Source organism: Gymnoscopelus microlampas (assembly GCF_963454915.1).
Source record: "Gymnoscopelus microlampas genome assembly, chromosome: 11".
NCBI classification, from domain to species: domain Eukaryota; kingdom Metazoa; phylum Chordata; class Actinopteri; order Myctophiformes; family Myctophidae; genus Gymnoscopelus; species Gymnoscopelus microlampas.
In genome coordinates, this window is record NC_139948.1 from 47,130,355 (window position 1) to 47,149,248 (window position 18,894).

The 18,894-nt window shown below is 43.4% G+C and overlaps 1 protein-coding gene across 2 annotated transcripts in view; it reads right to left on the reverse strand.

The window, feature by feature from the left end:
* The window catches only part of baiap2l1b (BAR/IMD domain containing adaptor protein 2 like 1b), a 91,281-nt gene that overhangs the window by 40,433 nt on the left and 31,954 nt on the right, over nucleotides 1-18,894 (reverse strand). The window contains exons 4-6 of one of the 2 annotated variants that reach the window (XM_084072453.1): nucleotides 12,822-12,883; nucleotides 10,699-10,765; nucleotides 6,754-6,888 (exon numbers count right to left, since the gene is read on the reverse strand). In XM_084072453.1, coding sequence (XP_083928579.1) covers nucleotides 6,754-6,888; nucleotides 10,699-10,765; nucleotides 12,822-12,823 — 204 coding nt within the window. In that variant the 5' untranslated portion in view covers nucleotides 12,824-12,883. Of the gene's footprint in view, nucleotides 1-6,753; nucleotides 6,889-10,698; nucleotides 10,771-12,821; nucleotides 12,884-18,894 lie in introns of both variants that reach the window. The other variant, XM_084072452.1, reaches the window with a different exon arrangement.

Here is an 18,894-nt window from a genome sequence, read left to right on the forward strand (position 1 = left end):
CGTTCAACTCCTACTGATACATGTTTGTAGATCTGTAATTTTTGATGCTTTTGAATTTGAATCCTGAAAAGTAACAGTATTTCCACCCGTCAGAGACGAGGCAGAGAGAGTGGGAGAGAGAGAGACCCAAAGGTATTATACAAAGTTAATGCAAAACATTGAAATACTATTTCAAAAGTGTATCCCAAGCTAACCTTTCTTATGTGGATGAGAACTATTTCTGACAGAAAATGCACAATTCTTATGGTTTCTTGTAAGATAGACAAAACTAAGTTGCTATGTAACACAGCAGTTTAGACATTTCCTTATTCCCATTTCATTGTACATTCATTGGTTTGTTCCACTTTTGCTTTGGCAATGCAAGCGTATGTTTTCTCATGACCTTTTGAATTGAGTAAGTGAGTGAGTGAGAATATAGGAGTTAGTTATTTCTTATTGAGTTGCATCAGTTTAAAACTTTGCACTTTTCTCACCACATCATAGTTGGAACATGGTGTGCTGCATCCAGGGACACAAACCAGCAACACCATAAATACTGTTAAGTAGAACCCCAACAAGTGCGTTAGTGTGTGTGTGTGTGTGTGTGTGTGTGTGTGTGTGTGTGTGTGTGTGTGTGTGTGTGTGTGTGTGTGTGTGTGTGTGTGTGTGTGTGCGTGCGTGCGTGCGTGCGTGCGTGCGTGCGTGCGTGCGTGCGTGCGTGCGTGCGTGCGTGCGTGCGTGCGTGCGTGCGTGCGTGCGTGCGTGCGTGCGAAAGAAGCAACACAAAAGCAGAGTAAACTAGAATGCTATCTGGCCCTAAACAGAGAATATGCAGTGGCAGAATACCTGAGCACCGTGACCAACCCAAAACAAAGACAAATCTTAACTAGGTACAGACTCAGTGAGCACAGTCTTGCGATCGAGAAAGGTCGTCACAGACAGACCTGTATCCCGAGAGAAGACAGACTATGCACCCACTGCACACAAAATGAAGTGGAAACCGAGCTACACTTCCTAACCGTCTGTCCATTGTACCAAGACATCAGAGACACATACTTCCCACAGATTACAACCACACCATTTGGTTACTAACTATCCATCATTTAGCTGGGGACCCCCTGGAACTCCCTCAAGGACCCCTGGGGGTCCCCGGAACCCACTGTGAGAACCAATGGTGTAGGAATACGGATCATATAGGACCCAAAACAACAGGCATCAGTCGGAATGTGCTTCTTTCTCTCTGTACGGAGTACTGGGGACGTCAATCAGGATTAAAACCGAAACATAATAGATGTGATAATATCGTCAGAAGTCACATGATGGACGGACAGCAATTAGATGAGTTTCTATGTTAAGAGGAACCGTCGATCAAAACAGAAGATGTTCAGAGAAAGATAAGATTTTTAGACAATGGGTTTCTCTCCGTCTTTATTTAGACCAGTGTGCTGCTACTGACTGGCTCTTCCAGTATGACCACATGTTTGGTGTCTGCAAGATAGTGTGTACAAGATAGTGTGTGTGAGCGAGAGAGAGAGCGAGAGTGTGAGAGGGAGAGGGGTCTGCTGCAACTGTCAGTTCTTTTTAACCTGAAGCCGATTCTACATGTCTCCTAAATCCCAACAGTATTCTGAAAAACATATGTTTCTATATCAGTGGTTCTCAATCTTTTTCATGTCAAGGACCCCCACAATGATATGTATTGGGCCGCCGACCCCCATCTCAAAATATTTTGTTCCAGGGACCCCCCAGAAGCAAAGATTTGAGATAAACATGTCTCGGTGCCACGCTATGAGCTTGTATATCTGCTATTTTTGAATAGCCAAAGTGTAAAATAATGCTTTTTAGATAAAATCAAAAGTGACACAGATGCGTTCCAGGTCTTAATGGTATTAAATCACAGCTAAAAAACTTTTACTGAGGTCATTTCTTCTGAAGTGTAATATTGTTCTTGTATTTATCTATTTTATTAACTTGTTTTTTGGTAGTAGATGGGTTTGTGACCTAACAATGCATGTCAAAGTCTGCGTCCATGAAATTAAAAAAGGTTGATAATCACTGCCGTATAGAACGTTGACTAAGTAAGTGCACATGCAGATTAACGTACAGTACAGTATACAGTACAGCAGTGTGGTTCTCATCCTTTTCAGGGCAATAACCCCCAAAATAATCATATTTGAACTGGGGACCCCCCAAAATAATCATACCCCTCAAATATGATTATTTAACCACTGCTGAACTGGGGACCCCCCACCCAGACAAACACTTGGAATTGTAGGAGTTGAGGCATTACATTTAGTTTGACTCGGTTCCACAGATAAATATTGTGAAAATAGCAGATCTACAAGCTCACAACGCCTCGCAAAGCGAGGCGTTGTGAGCTCTCAGATCGTCTATTTAAAAAAATAAACACCCTGGGGGGTCCCGACCCACATGTTGAGAACCACTGCAGTACAGTATATACAGTATACGATGACTCATCGTGCATGTCTCATGTCTCACAAAGCGTTGTGCACTCTCTTTGCACTTTGTCTGTACAACCCTGTGATGTGTCAAACAAACAGTGTGTGTGTGTGTGTGTGTGTGTGTGTGTTCTCCTTGCTGTGTGTAAACACCAGACTCATCCATCCATCACTCCACAGTGTTGTGGAGAGTGATAGATGGCTTCCATGCGGGCGCAGACGGGAGACGACAAAATACTCAATCCTATAGTACTGGAGTCAAATTATAGATGTACCACATGGTCAAATATTACTCCACTACATGTGTACGTTGCTTAAAGTACTGGAGAATTAAGAATTAAAATATTCAAATACAAATTACAATGAGGGCTTAAGTGATTATTTCATAATGTTTTATTTTTTGTAAGTCTATTGTAATGGGTTAACTTTGTAGATTTTATTATTACAAAACATACATTAACACCAATTAAGCCCTATTTTATACTTTGTCTCTTTGAAAATAGCCGATCTAAAGTCTGTCTCCCTGCCTGTTTCTCTCCCTGCCTGTTTCTCTCCCTGTCTGTCTGTTGTTTCTCTGTCTGTCTGTCTGTCTGTCTGTCTGTCTGTCTGTCTGTCTGTCTGTCTGTCTGTCCAGATAGCAGTAAAGCAAGGGAACGTTCAACTCCTACGGAGGTGAAAAGGTGAGGGACAGATATCCGGGGTCAGGAGGTCAGACGGAGAGAGAGAGAGAAAGAGAGGTGAAGGAGTCAGAGAGACACGGCAGAGAGACAGAGCACAAAGAAAGAAGGAAATAGAGTGAGAGAGTTCCCAGGGTCCCTTCCTAGAAATGTAGTGGATTCAAAAAGTACAACATTTGTCTTTGAAATGTAGTGGAGTGAAAGTACTGAAGTAGAGTACAAAATACTCAGCTTAGCATGTGTGCAGAAGCGAGTGTAGCTTCCATATATGGGCATGGATCCCCCCTGGACACACCCACAGACAAAGCATCTAACAACAAACGTTTATGCTCCCGCACAAGCTGGCCGGGCGGGCAGACTTCACACACAGCGCCATGGACTAGTGTTACATGATCTTTGTTGTCCCGTCACTGGTTTACAGGAGTTCAAAAAAGTGGGTAGAATTCTTTGTCGTAGGAAAGAGGAGACATGCAGTGAAAGAAAACAAGGGTCCATGGCCTATTGGCCTATTGGCCCGATGCTGCATATCGTTGTTGTCGGGCAGAAATTCTAACTTTTTGTGTTTTTTTGCTCATACTACAGTATGAAGATTGGATAAAATGTAGTTGTCCCACCTAAAACATTACTTTCTGCTTATTAAAGAGCTGGAAAGACGGGGACACCCCAAACACCCACTATAAGATGAACTGAATCTATACAGTAGTATGATCACTATCAGAATATTTGACTTTTTTAACAAAAAATATCACCTTTAAAAAAGGTTGATAATCACTGCCCTAGATCAATGACTAAACAACATGTTATCTAAATAGCATTATATACCTTTGAAACTATAGGATACCACGTAAACAATGAACCAAGCATCTGTCTAAACAACCTACTGTACCGCTAAATCACATTCTTAACATTAGTAGTTGAGAGAAAACAAATCTAAGAAACATGAGAACAAATTGATCAACATAATGTCTGCATAGTAGCCATATATCTTGGTAAATCACTAGCACACATCTCACAAAAACGTTTGACCTTGTGCACTCTGAGTACTCTTTGCACTGTCTGTAAACCACTGTGTCACTCTGAGTACTCTTTACACTGTCTGTAAACCACTGTGTCACTCTGAGTACTCTTTGCACCGTCTGTAACCACTGTGTCACTCTGAGTACTCTTTGCACCGTCTGTAAGCCACTGTGTCACGTATCAAATAGAAACGTATTAAATCCACACTGCAGTGGGAAGTGCTTTGTTGTTCTTAGTGTGTGGTGAGTCTGTGCTGTGTGTAAATAAGGGAAAATGAATCTGCACACAGCATTTGGTGGAAACAGAGCTACACTTTCTAACCACTGTCGTGTAATTCTGGATCAATCAGCAATCGATAAGGCACATGGGAGTCGAGACAATATTCTAGGTGGTGGTGGCTATGCTTTATGTACATGATATCATGATCAGAAGTACATTAACACTCATGTCAGTGGTACAGTAGTTCTGCCTCGAGCACAGGGTCAGAGATCATAGTTATACTGTAGCTGCTTCAAGGACAAACTGAACCATAACAAGATAGGCTGTAACATAAACAATAGCTATTAGGCCTAGTGGAGACATGTGGGCTCCTACAAGCTGTCAAATATCATAATGTATGGTAAATGATGGTGTAATATAAAGGTTAGATATGAGCAGCCATATAACTTCTTCCTCACCACCTACCAGGACATCAGAGAAAGTGAGTTTGAAAACATGACCAACAACACAAAAAAACGTTAAAAAAAATATATATATATATATATATATGTAACTCCTATACCTACTGGGCGAACAACACAGCAGCAAGATGTGTGAACTGTTGTAATAAAAGGAGGTTAGCACCCTAAGGACTAAGTCTCCTGCACTATCTGTACAGAGTGGACCTCTGACATAGACCTACTGTATAAATACTATCTGTACAGAGTGGACCTCTGACATAGACCTACTGTATAAATACTATTTGTACAGAGTGGACCTCTGACATAGACCTACTGTATAAATACTATCTGTACAGAGTGGACCTCTGACATAGACCTACTGTATAAATACTATCTGTACAGAGTGGACCTCTGACATAGACCTACTGTATAAATACTATTTGTACAGAGTGGACCTCTGACATAGACCTACTGTATAAATACTATCTGTACAGAGTGGACCTCTGGCATAGACCTACTGTATAAATACTATTTGTACAGAGTGGACCTCTGACATAGACCTACTGTATAAATACTATTTGTACAGAGTGGACCTCTGACATAGACCTACTGTATAAATACTATCTGTACAGAGTGGACCTCTGACATAGACCTACTGTATAAATACTATCTGTACAGAGTGGACCTCTGACATAGACCTACTGTATAAATACTATCTGTACAGAGTGGACCTCTGACATAGACCTACTGTATAAATACTATCTGTACAGAGTGGACCTCTGACATAGACCTACTGTATAAATACTATCTGTACAGAGTGGACCTCTGACATAGACCTACTGTATAAATACTATTTGTACAGAGTGGACCTCTGACATAGACCTACTGTATAAATACTATCTGTACAGAGTGGACCTCTGACATAGACCTACTGTATAAATACTATCTGTACAGAGTGGACCTCTGACATAGACCTACTGTATAAATACTATCTGTACAGAGTGGACCTCTGACATAGACCTACTGTATAAATACTATCTGTACAGAGTGGACCTCTGACATAGACCTACTGTATAAATACTATTTGTACAGAGTGGACCTCTGGCATAGACCTACTGTATAAATACTATCTGTACAGAGTGGACCTCTGACATAGACCTACTGTATAAATACTATTTGTACAGAGTGGACCTCTGACATAGACCTACTGTACATATAAACAGAGCCGCTATCTATAAACACATTTGAAAGCTGAGCCTTTTTTGTAAACTATTTAATCCGGGAATGCATGCTGTGTCATTTTAGATGTCTTTGGCTACCCAGTGGCGTGCAGCCTAGAGTGTGTGCGGAAGCGAGGCGTCCATACGGGCGTGCCCCCCCCCCCCCCCCCCCCCCCCCCCCCCGCCCCCATATGAACAAAAGCATTCTAACAACAAACAGTTGTGCTCCCGCACGAGCTGGCTGGTGGACACACACACACACACACACACACACACACACACACACACACACACACACACACACACACACACACACACACACACACCGACTAGTGTTACATCTCCTTTGTCTCCGGTGTCCAGAGGGGAGGCTGCTCCTGTGTGTGTGTGTGTGTGTGTGTGTGTGTGCGTGCATGCATGTAGATAGTACAGGTGTAAGAAAGAACAAGAGAGATCCTTTGTATCGCCACATGCTCGTTGAATTTATGGGGCTGTAGATTTTTTGTGTGTGTAGATTGTACACAATTGTAAAGGAGAGCGAGAGAGCTCCTTTGTGCACAGTGCGTTCAATTTACGAGGTTGTAGTTGTGTGTGTGTGTGTGTGTGTGTGTGTGTGTGTGTGTGTGTGTGTGTGTGTGTGTGTGTGTGCGTATGTTTACGTGTGTGTGTGTGTGTGTGTGTGTGCGTATGTTTACGTGTGTGTGTGTGTGTGTGTGTGTGCGTGCGTGTGTGTATTTCTCACCTCGCTCTCCTTGTTCTCGTACTTGTTGGCGTTCTTGCCCTGGCTCTTCCTCCTCAGTTTCTTCAGGTCAGACTGGGAGCGTTCCAGAGAGTCCTGCTTCAGCTTGTGTTCCATTTGGTACCTCTTAAACGTGGCCTGAACGAAGAGAGGGGGAAAAAAATCACCTTATGCTAACACATCTGAGACCTCTTAAACGTGGCCTGAACGAAGAGAGGGGGAAAAAAATCACCTTATGTTAACACATCTGAGACCTCTTAACCCATTAAGACCTGAAGAAGCATCTGTGTCATTTTTTGATTTGAGCTAAAAAGCATTATTTTACACTTTGGCTATTCATAAATAGCAGATATACAAGCTCATACGTTATACAAAGATATACAGATATACAAAGATACGAGCTTGTAGATCTGCTATTTATGAAAAATCGAGAAAATGTGTGCAAATCTTTGAATATATATTCTTTTAAAGCGAACATTTGTAACTCAAATCTTCTGGGGGTCCCTGGAACAAAATATTTTGAGATGGGGGTCCGTGGCCAAATACATATCATTTTGGGGGTCCTTGACATGAAAAAGTTTGAGAACCACTGTTTTAAAAAAAAAAACAGTGTAATTCCTAAAAACTGTTAGGAATTAGAAGACATTTGTAGAATTGGCCTCAGGTCTTAAAGGAGAATTCCTGTCATTTTAAGTGTTATGTTTGATGTGTGTCAAATCACTTACCAACGTAGGAATGAAAATCGCGTAACTCCACAGAGCCCCCTATCGACCCCCACCGTTGTCATTATAGGAGGATATAGGATAGCCCAAATTCGCCTATTTTAACCAATGCAAAGTCTGTTTTTTTGCTTCTAGTACTCATTGTTGAGTCCCATGATAATGTAACAGGCGCTAAAACTCCCGACAAGCTAACGGCTAATAACAGAACGAGCTAATGCTGGTTGCTGGTTTCTCTCCCGACCTGGCAACCTGGGGCTGCCATGCAGAGAGATAAGCAGCCCCAGCGTTAGCTCGTTTGTTATTAGCCGTTAGCTTGTCGGGAGTTTTAGCGCCTGTTACATTATCATGGGACTCAACAATGAGTACTAGAAGCAAAAAAACAGACTTTGCATTGGTTAAAATAGGCGAATTTGGGCTATCCTATATCCTCCTATAATGACAACGGTGGGGGTCGATAGGGGGCTCTGTGGAGTTACGCGATTTTCATTCCTACGTTGGTAAGTGATTTGACACACATCAAACATAACACTTAAAATGACCGGAATTCTCCTTTAATGGGTTTAAACGACATCTGAACGAAGAGGGGGGAAAAATACCCTCATCACGTCTGGTAGTCACCATGTGGCCAGACTATTCCACAATCTCTGAATGTTATATAGAGTCTGGAACTACACCTCCTGAATGTTATATAGAGTCTGGAACTACACCTCCTGAATGTTATATAGAGTCTGGAACTACACCTCCTGAATGTTATATAGAGTCTGGAACTACACCTCCTGAATGTTATATAGAGTCTGGAACTACACCTCCTGAATGTTATATAGAGTCTGGAACTACACCTCCTGAATGTTATATAGAGTCTGGAACTACACCTCCTGAATGTTATATAGAGTCTGGAACTACACCTCCTGAATGTTATATAGAGTCTGGAACTACACCTCCTGAATGTTATATAGAGTCTGGAACTACACCTCCTGAATGTTATATAGAGTCTGGAACTACACCTCCTGAATGTTATATAGAGTCTGGAACTACACCTCCTGAATGTTATATAGAGTCTGGAACTACACCTCCTGAATGTTATATAGAGTCTGGAACTACACCTCCTGAATGTTATATAGAGTCTGGAACTGCACCTCCTGAATGTTATATAGAGTCTGGAACTACACCTCCTGAATGTTATATAGAGTCTGGAACTACACCTCCTGAATGCTACATAGTCTGGAACTACACCTCCTGAATGTTATATAGACAGGGGTCTACCCAAAATAAATAATGCGCGGCACATCAGACGACGCGAGGCTCTTTTGCGTACCAACAGCTGGGACAGGAATTTCCAAGCTTTTATTTTTTAGCAAAACTAAAAAATAAAAGCCTGGAGATCGAGGCTAGGAATTTACTTCCTGAAGCCACACTCACACAATCACGCTAAAGCACGCGTCGCCCCCATGTACAGCCATCAGACGCAGGGGGGCGAAAAACTGCGGAATTTGGAAGCAGAGCGTCCTTTTTTCTCGTGCAGCACCCCGGTGGGCACCGTTGACAAAACGGGACGGGACCATTTATTTGGTGCGCACCAAGTCACATCTCCAGGTGCTCTTCTGAGTACTAGACCTAAAAGGTTATGTGCACCCCTGATATTATATAGAGTCTGGAACTACTGTACACCTAAATACAATATAGAGTCTGGAACTACACCGCCTGAAGGCTATATAGAGTCTGGAACTACACCTCCTAAATGCTATATAGAGTCTGGAACTACACCTCCTGAATGTTATATAGAGTCTGGAACTATTGTACACCTAAATGCTATATAGAGTCTGGAACTACACCTCCTAAATGCTATATAGAGTCTGGAACTACACCGCCTGCATGCTATATAGAGTCTGGAACTATTGTACACCTAAATGCTATATAGAGTCTGGAACTACACCTCCTGAATGCTATAGAGTCTGGAACTACTCCTTTGGTGGGCAGGTTTCTGAACTGTCCATAGTCCACCAATGACACACACAATGAAAACGTGTGAAATGCTCCTAATTCAGAAACTTTATTGTCCATCACAGATAGAAATGTGTAAATATAAAAACAGAAACAAGACAACAAATATAGCAAGTGCATATTTTTGGGGTTTTTTTGTTTAGTTTTTTAGATGTGCTAAGAACAGCTAAGTGTCATTGTCTCCTAGAAACAGTGAATAGTAATCTAATGTCCTCCTACACACTCAGTGCTTCCCCCGTCTGTATAGCTGCACGCTGTGACTGTTGTCATGACAACAGAGTAAAACACAGGGGAAGACACTGTAAATAAAGTACTTAAAGCAGTAAACAGATGGCTCTTTTTCACTGCCATGGGTTATGAGGTTAGGTGGTGGTTGCAGTCCCATAGCTCGAATGGACAGTTGGGTGGAAATGGCAGGTATACATATATATGGATGGACCATTTTCAGTGCGTAACATCGCCGCAAAACTAAGTATAAAAGGCACACCTACAACCCTAACCCCTAAAGGTAACCTCTAAATCATTGGTTCTCAAAGTGGGGTCCGGGGACCCCCAGGAGTCCTTGGTGGGGTACCAGGGGGTCCCCAGCAGAATTACTTAACATATAGCGTCACAATCATTTTTACCACTTTAACCATGTTTTATACTTTGGCTATTCAAAAATAACAGATCTACAAGCTCATAGCGCGGCACTCAGTGCCGCGCTATGAGCTTGTAGATCTGCTATTTTTGAAAAAACTTGAAAATGTGTGATGAAAAAGTTTGAGAACAACTGCTCTATATGTCTAACCCTAACATTCTCTCTGTGTCCATTTCCTTTTTTCCCCTATTTTTCTCCCTAATTTAGTGGTTTATGTCGCCAATGAATTCCTCCCCAAACAAAGTATTTCCTTGCTTGCGGTTGGGCAGACACGATGGCCTCGGAAAACAAGTAAGTGTTGATCAAATCAACACTTTCGGTTATTGCATCGTCTATTTCTCGCATCAAATGTTTTCAAAAACATTCTTGAGAGCAACTTTTAGCTGGTGTGTTTGTTTACATGGCTCTTTTTCACTGCCATGGGTTATGATGGCAGTGAAAAACACACACACACACACACACACACACACACACACACACACACACACACACACACACACACACACACACACACACACACACACACACACACACACACACACACACACACACACACACACACACACACACACACAGAATACTTACTGTCATGTATTTTACATCCATGTCCGTCTTCCTCTCCAGCTCAGAGATGATCTCTGTGTGGAACCTCCTGAACTGAGAAGAACACACAACATTATCCTTATCAACTTATTGTTATTATTATGATTATTATTATTAGTATGAGCTAACATTTGAAACGGGTGTAAGTTATATTTTATTTAGTTAACACATTGAGTGCCAACAACGGTTATAACTGTTTTTCATAATCCAAACGAGGAGTGCCAAAAAAGGTTATAACAGTTTTTGAAAAAAAATATTTAAAAATAAATGCTGTGTACTTTTCTTTTTTACTATGTATTTTTGACTATTTTCAACTGGCTGCAACTATGGAACGGATTACCGAATGTTTTTAATGTTTTCCCCCGGATTGTACGAGACCTCTATGTGTGTAATGAGGGGATCACCGTGAGGACTGAAAATATTTTGTGACTACTTGAAAAAGGTTCAAAAATGGTCTAAAAACAGCCAGGAGACTACAGCTTTTTTTTTTAAAACCTCTGGCACTCAATGTGTTAAATAGAAATGTACCAATACCATTTATTCCTTCCCGATACTGATACCCATAGCTTGCTTATCGGTCGATACAGAGTACCGATCCGATACCATCGTGTGTCATTTAAACACATCTAGGACAGTGGCTCTCAAAGTGGGGTCTATAGGGACTATCTGGGTTCTTTGAGGGGGTTCCAAATGGACCCCTATACAGGTCTGTAACTCTGAGAGTGTACAAATGGAACCAAATGGACCCCTACAGGTCTGTAACTAGAGTGTACAAATGGTCACAGAGTTATGGGGGTCCTTGAAATGAAAGAGTTTGAGAACCACTGATCTTGGAATAAATACACATTACATTAATAATTGTTAATTTACAGTAAGAATGTAAAACATTCGTGAAACATCAACTGAAACAATCAAAATATGACTGTAAATGACTCATCATCATGTGATAATTGACGTGGTATCGGATCGGCATAAGCTACAAGCTCTGTGTGTGTGTGTGTGTGTGTGTGTGTGTGTGTGTGTGTGTGTGTGTGTTAGCGGGGGGAGTATACAAGTCTAAGGTTATGAATGAGTCAGGGAAGCCCACAGTCATGACTCACTCACTCTCTCCCTGCTTTGTTTCCATCCCTCTTTCATTGGTGTGTGTGTGTGTGTGTGTGTGTGTGTGTGTGTGTGTGTGTGTGTGTGTGTGTGTGTGTGTGTGTGTGTGTGTGCGTGTGTGTGTGTGCTGCCGCGGGGCAACTGTTGCATCAGAAAGACTTTTATTAGAATTACATGCCTGCCCTGTGTTTATACTGCTCACACACACACACACATTTTGAAACGTTTCAAAAATAGTAGATCCTCAAGCTCGGCTATTTTGAGCTATTTTTGGAAATAGGGGAAGAGCCCTTGGGTCCATTAAATGGAAGTTAAATGAACAGGTGAAACAGGTGTTTTTATTTCCAGGGCATGTTGAGACACGTTCCTCCTGCTACAGTTAACATCCAACCTGTTGTTGATTCATTACTTCTATCCACCGTGTTCTCTCCCCAGGGTCTAACTACTGTACTGTACACACTGAAACCCAGGGTCTAACTACTGTACTGTACACTCTGAAACCGGGTTCACTTTGACTTTGATTTAGTTTTAGTCACGGTCTTTTCAATAACATTCCATTAGGTTTTAGTCATATCATTTGATGACCGGCATAGTAGGAGACTCCCCAAGTCATCAAATTATTGGCTTAGGAATGAGACAAAAACAAAAAAAAGTCTCCACGAATTCAAGTCTTCATGGGGTGTGTACTTGATAGAAAATAAGTAATGTTTTTGGGTGAACTACTCCTTTAATTTACGAAAGAACACACAAAACGTTATGGAGATAAGCGGTTTCGGTTCCACGAAATGGATTGTGTACTACTGTGTGCTACTGTGTAGGCCTACTACTGTGCTAATGGCACATGTGTGAATGACTTTAATCATCACAGGTGTTGAGTGACAGGTGGCTGAGTTGGGCGCGGCAGGGGATTAGCATAGAGGTGACGCAAAGAAAGCGTTATGGAAACACATACATGCACGGTCGCACGCACGTACGCACGCACGCACACACACACTGACACTCACATTTTCTTCCAGTTCAAGGTGAACCTTCCTGTGGACTTCTGAAATATTAATCAGCACAACACCTGGAAGAGAGAGAGAGAGAGAGAGAGAGAGAGAGAGAGAGAGAGAGAGAGAGAGAGAGAGAGAGATGTGTTAAGTTCAAAGAAATAAAGGAACCGTGCAATCACTCCTGCTCTTTCCGTGCAACTTAAAAGTGTGAGCTTACGGCCCGGACTGCTGGCGTAGCGGTCCGGTCACCTAGGCTACAATGTGGCCTGACAGCGCGTTGCGGGGTTCGAGTCCCGATCCCAACTCCGCCCCCCCAAGCTTGTAGATCTGCCATGTTCAAATAGCCGATGCATACAGGTTTAAAGTGCTCATGTGGCCTGATACAGTCACTTTTTTTGGGCTTGTTTTCATAGACCTGATTGCTTATTTTTCTCTTCAAATCTTTCAACGCCGTTGAGAGACGACTGAGGCCGTTACCTATCAGTAGCTCTGAGTCATGGAACATGTTACAAGGTCTGCACAGCAGAAACCAATTAGCGTGATAACAAATGTTGTCCTAGCTGCCACCTTGACCCTGAGCTGCTCTGTCAGATAATGAAGGAAAACATATCGTCGCCGTCAGGTGAAAACCTTGTATGTCCAAACACTGCAGTGGTGGAAAAAAGTGGATTTTGTGGAGTAAAAGTATCAATACTGCATAGTATCAATACTACTACTATGTAGAAATACTCTGTTACAAGTAAAAGTAAGGTGTTCTACTTGAGTTAAAGTACAAAAGTATTGGTATCAAAATGTACTTAAAGTACTCATAGTGCAGAAATGTCCCATTTCACAAGTTCAACATTTTGAACTTGATCTTGAAAACAAAGTGGGAGAGGGGAGAGGGGAGAGGTGCGCTGCGACGTCGGCATTCTAACATTTTGGCACCCCCTCTAGATGGCGCCCTAAGTGGCCGCCTAGGACGACAAAGCAGGGCATGAATTTTTACAAAACAAATCACAAGAAGTTGAAACATGGAGATACAGGGTTTCTACGGCCCGACAGCAGCGGTAAACTATGTGAGCAGCGTCAACACAAACACCACCATCATGCCATCGTATGCCACCCACGGTCCTGCTAATGAAACACATCTCACACGGCGGGGCAACCCGCAAATTAATGCCCGCTAGCTCTGCGTGGCGCCGCACACAACCAATCAAATGAGGATTATGAAACCACAAAGTAATATTAATTTCTTAATAACGTCGCTCCCTAGAGTACATGGAACCCAGTCAACCGGGATTTCATTTGCTGGTGGGGAGGCTTTTTGATAGTAGCCCCCCCTCCGTCTGGTCATTATTCATTTTTATGTCCGGTGGAGATAATATGTTTTATCCTTGCTTCTGGGCAGACTGAAGTAATGACATGCATTTCCTCGGGTAGACTGATTGATGTGTGATAATATCACAAATTTAACAATTTAGTTAAACCTATTTTTTTAGTTTTATCGATTGTAATGTTTTAATCAAAGTTTCGTTCCTAGCCACATGGCCTTGGGAAGCACAGATGGAGAGTCATTGTTTATTACAGAGGAAGAGACTGGAGATCAAAAAGAAAAACACTGCTACTGTTAAGTTCCCAATGCATTCTGGGTCTCAAGAGCTCACTCTCCAAGTCACTGGAACAACAACTCTGCGATTTGGTGAACGAAAACGTTTGAGAACCACTGATTTAGAATAGCCTGGCTCCAGACCATAGACCCCCCCCGCCCACTCCACTGAGTGGACCGCTCCACGAAGCTTCAGTCTGATAATCAGGCTAGATTTGGAAGGCATTTGTAGAATCGGCCACAGGTCGTAACCCAATAAGACCTGAAGCCGATTCTACAAATGTCCTCTAAATCCCAACAGTATTCTGAAAAAAACCGTATGTTTCTATATCAGTGGAGCTCAAACTTTTTCATGTCAAGGACTCCCAAAATTATATGTATTTGGCCGCCGACCCCCATTTAAAAATATGTTGTTCCAGGGACCCCCAGAAGCAAAGATTTGAGTTACAAATGTTCGCTTTAAAAAAAAAAAAAAAAAAAAAAAAAAATATATATATATATATATATATATATATATATATATATATATATATATTCAAAGATTTGCTACAATGTTCTCGATTTTTCAAAGGAAATAGCAGACATACAAGCTCATAGCGCTGCACTCGGTGCCGCGCTATGAGCTTGTAGATCTGCTATTTTTGAATAGCCAAAGTGTAAAATAATGCTTTTTAGCTCAAATGAAAAAGTGACACAGATGCGTTCCAGGTCTAAAAGGATAATAAACGTTTCCGTGCACTTAGTAAGAAGCTCTCTCTCAAATGAGGCATCCTCGTACGAACGAGACGGCGCGGAAGTCGTGTCGCCCTACCGACGATCCTCCTGGCCAATGCCCAGTCACTGGACAACAAGCTCTCTGAGCTACGCGGACGCATTAAGTTCCAGGAGGAAACGAGGAACACTAGTGCCCTCATCTTCACTGAAACGTGGCTGGGAAATAAACACACTGACAGCTATATCGCTCTACAGGGCTTCTCTGTCCACCGCACTGACCGCATCACATCGGACCCGAAAGGTAAACAGAGCGGGGGAGGAGTTTGTATCTACACCAACAACGCCTGGTGTGTAGACACACACACAGTGACGTCACACTGCTCTGTGGACCTGGAATGTCTCTTTGTTAAATGCCGTCCCTTCTGGCTCCCCAGGGAGTTCAGTGCTGTAATTTTATGTGCTGTTTACATTCATCCTGCAGCTAAGACTGATATAGCCCTAAAAATAACTATCAGGTTTTATAAGGTCTCAGGAGTCTGCACATCCAAATGCGGCCATTGTAGTGGCAGGAGACTTTAACAAGGCCAACTTGAAAAAAGTTCTCCCACATTACCACCAGCACATCACAGTGGCCACAAGAGGAGAAAATACCCTGGACCACTGTTACAGCACTGTCCAGAAAGGCTATAAGGCACTGCTCCGACCACCTTTGGAGAGTCAGTCTGGAAAGTCAGACCACATGGCCATCCAGCTGCTGCCCGCCTATAGGCACAGGCTGAAGAAAACACCTGTCACAGCACGGGAAGTTAGAGTCTGGACAGAGCAGTCCCTCGTCGAACTCCAGGCCCGGTTCCATCACACTGACTGGGGGGTGCACAGGCGGGCTTCTGAGGACAATGTCAGTGTGTATACAGATGCAGTCAACAGTCACATCATAGACTGCATAGATGACACTGTCCAGAGGAAGCTCGTCAGGGTGTACCCTAACCAGCACCCCTGGCTGAACGGCGAGGTCCATCAGGCACTTCAGGCCCGCAACGCAGCCTTTCGGGCTGGGGACATCGGAACCACACGGGCCGACCTCCAGAGGACCATCCGAAAGGCCAAGAAGGAGTATGCGGCCAAACTGGAGGACCAATTTAACAGTGGTGATGTGAGGAGTACGTGGCAAGGCCTACAGAACATTACAAACTACAGGGGAGGGACCAGTCACATAGGGAACCCCTCGGCCTCTCTCCCGAATGAGCTGAACATCTTTTTCACCCGGTTTGAGCAGGCCACAATCACAGCACAACCTGCACCGTCCCCATCCAGGGACGCCTGCCCGCTGTCTATCTCTGTCCATGATGTACGGAGCGCCTTTAAAGGGCTGAATATCCACAAGGCCTCAGGCCCGGACAATATACCAGGCCGTGTCCTCAAGGCCTGTGCGGACCAGCTAGCAGATGTCTACACGGACATCTTTAACCTCTCCCTTTTCCAAGGAGTGGTCCCTGCCAGCTTCAAGATGTCCACCATTGTCCCGGTCCCAAAGCAGTCCAAGGTGGTAAGCCTGAATGACTGGAGACCTGTCGCTCTAACCTCCATTGCATGCAAATGCTTTGAAAAGTTAGTGAGAGACTACATCTGTGCGATGCTGCCCCCTACTCTGGACCCCTGGCAATTTGCATACCGGCAGAATAGATCGACCGACGACGCAATTGCACTGGCTCTCCACTCCGCCCTCCAACATCTGGACGTGAAGAACAAGGGCAGCAGGTGTGTAAGGATGTTGTTTGTGGATTATAGTTCAGCCTTTAACACCATAGTTCCTGCCAGGCTCGATGCAAAGCTCAAAGTGCTGGGCGTGCATCCGGCACTGTGCACTTGGATACTGAACTTCCTGACAAACCGCTGCCAAGTTGTGAGAATGGGTGACATAACATCTGACCCCCTGACCCTCAGCACTGGAGCCCCCCAAGGCTGTGTGCTAAGCCCCCTCCTCTATTCCCTCTATACCCACGACTGCGAGACCAAGCTCAGCTCCAACATCATGGTCAAGTATGCGGACGACACGACAGTCATGGGCATGATTGTCAACGACGATGATACTGCATATAGAGAGGAGATCAGACTACTGGCTCTACGATGCCAGGAGGATAATCTCACCCTCAATGTTAAGAAGACCAAGGAGTTGATTGTGGACTACAGGGTACCAAGGAGAGAGCACGCCCCTATTTACATCGATGGAGTAGCGGTGGAGAGGGTCAGTGAATTTAAGTTTCTCGGGGTACACATCACTCAAGACCTTAAATGGTCAACACACACCACAAACGTGACAAAGAAGGCCCAACAACGCCTCCACTGCCTCCGGCAGTTGAAAAAGTTCAGTGTCAGCCCCACCATCCTCAGATCCTTCTACAACAGCACGGTCGAGAGCGTGCTATTGTACTGCTGTACTGCTTGGTATGGCAGTTGCACCGCACTCGACAGGGGGGCCTTGCAGAGGGTGGTGAAAGCGGCCCAGCGCATCATAGGAGGTGAACTGCCATCCCTCCAACAACTCTACGAAAACAGATGCACTGCCAAAGCGGCTCGGATTATCAAAGACACTTACCACCCCAGCCATAAACTCTTCAAGGCCTGCAGAAACCCCCACCCTGGAAAACGATTTCTTAGCATCCCAAGTACCACCAACAGGACGCTAAATAGCTTTTTCCCCACGGTAGTGAGACTGCTAAATAAGCAGTAGTGTAGGACTGGCTGTACACTCTGGACACACTGGACTTAATTATTGTTTTTCTGATCTATTTATTAATATGAGTGTATCGGTATGTTTTTAAGTTAAACGATCTTAAAGTTTTTTGCACTTTTTGCACTCTCAACTGCTGTTGTTGTTTTAAGCTGCACTACAATGTTTTTCACCCACTGTTTTACTTGTAATTCATGTGATGTGACAATAAAGTTCTATTCTATTCTATTCTAAAGATGCAAAAAAAGTCAACTATAAACTCAGAATGACCCCGAGGCATGTGGCAAGACATACAGGCCATCACGGCAGATTAACTGCCTGTAAGCAGAGGACCTGACCGACCATGTTCGTTGGCGGTTTGGACAGACATAACACCTGTAGGGGAATGGACAGAGTTCCACCAGATCACCATGCACTGATACTGGACACTAATGAGGTCACAAAGTGGCTTTTTGACCTCATTAGTTTATAAGGAAATGCAACTGGACCTGAGGGCGTATAGCGAGGCGTGAGATTCGGGCATAATAATGCACTGACCAGACCAGTTAGCAGAGGGCTTCTTCAGCTAAATGAAATCTCACGACTGAAAAATGTTGTTAGGCCATCCCATTAAGACCTGAGGCAAATTCTACAAATGCAGTCTAAATCAGCAGTTCTCACACTTTCAAGATTTTTCTAAAATATTCAAAAATAGCAGATATATCTGCTATTTTTGAACAGCCAACGCAAAATCTAAAATGACACAGATGCTTTCCCAGTTTCGACGATTTGTGAAACAGCATGAAGGAACCGCGCGCACACACACACCCCCACACACACACACACACACACACACACACACACACACACACACACACACACACACACACACACATGCCGTGTTTCATAAACAATTCACACAATATGTAAAAGTATGAGGTTTTGGTGGCCAAACAACCAAGTCCAACCAGTTGAAGATATTGCAGCTTTGACCGTTGCTTTTTTATGAGATACACAAGATCATTAAGGTTTTCCTAACCCTAGTTTGACCACTTCAAATACCCTTTAATCTG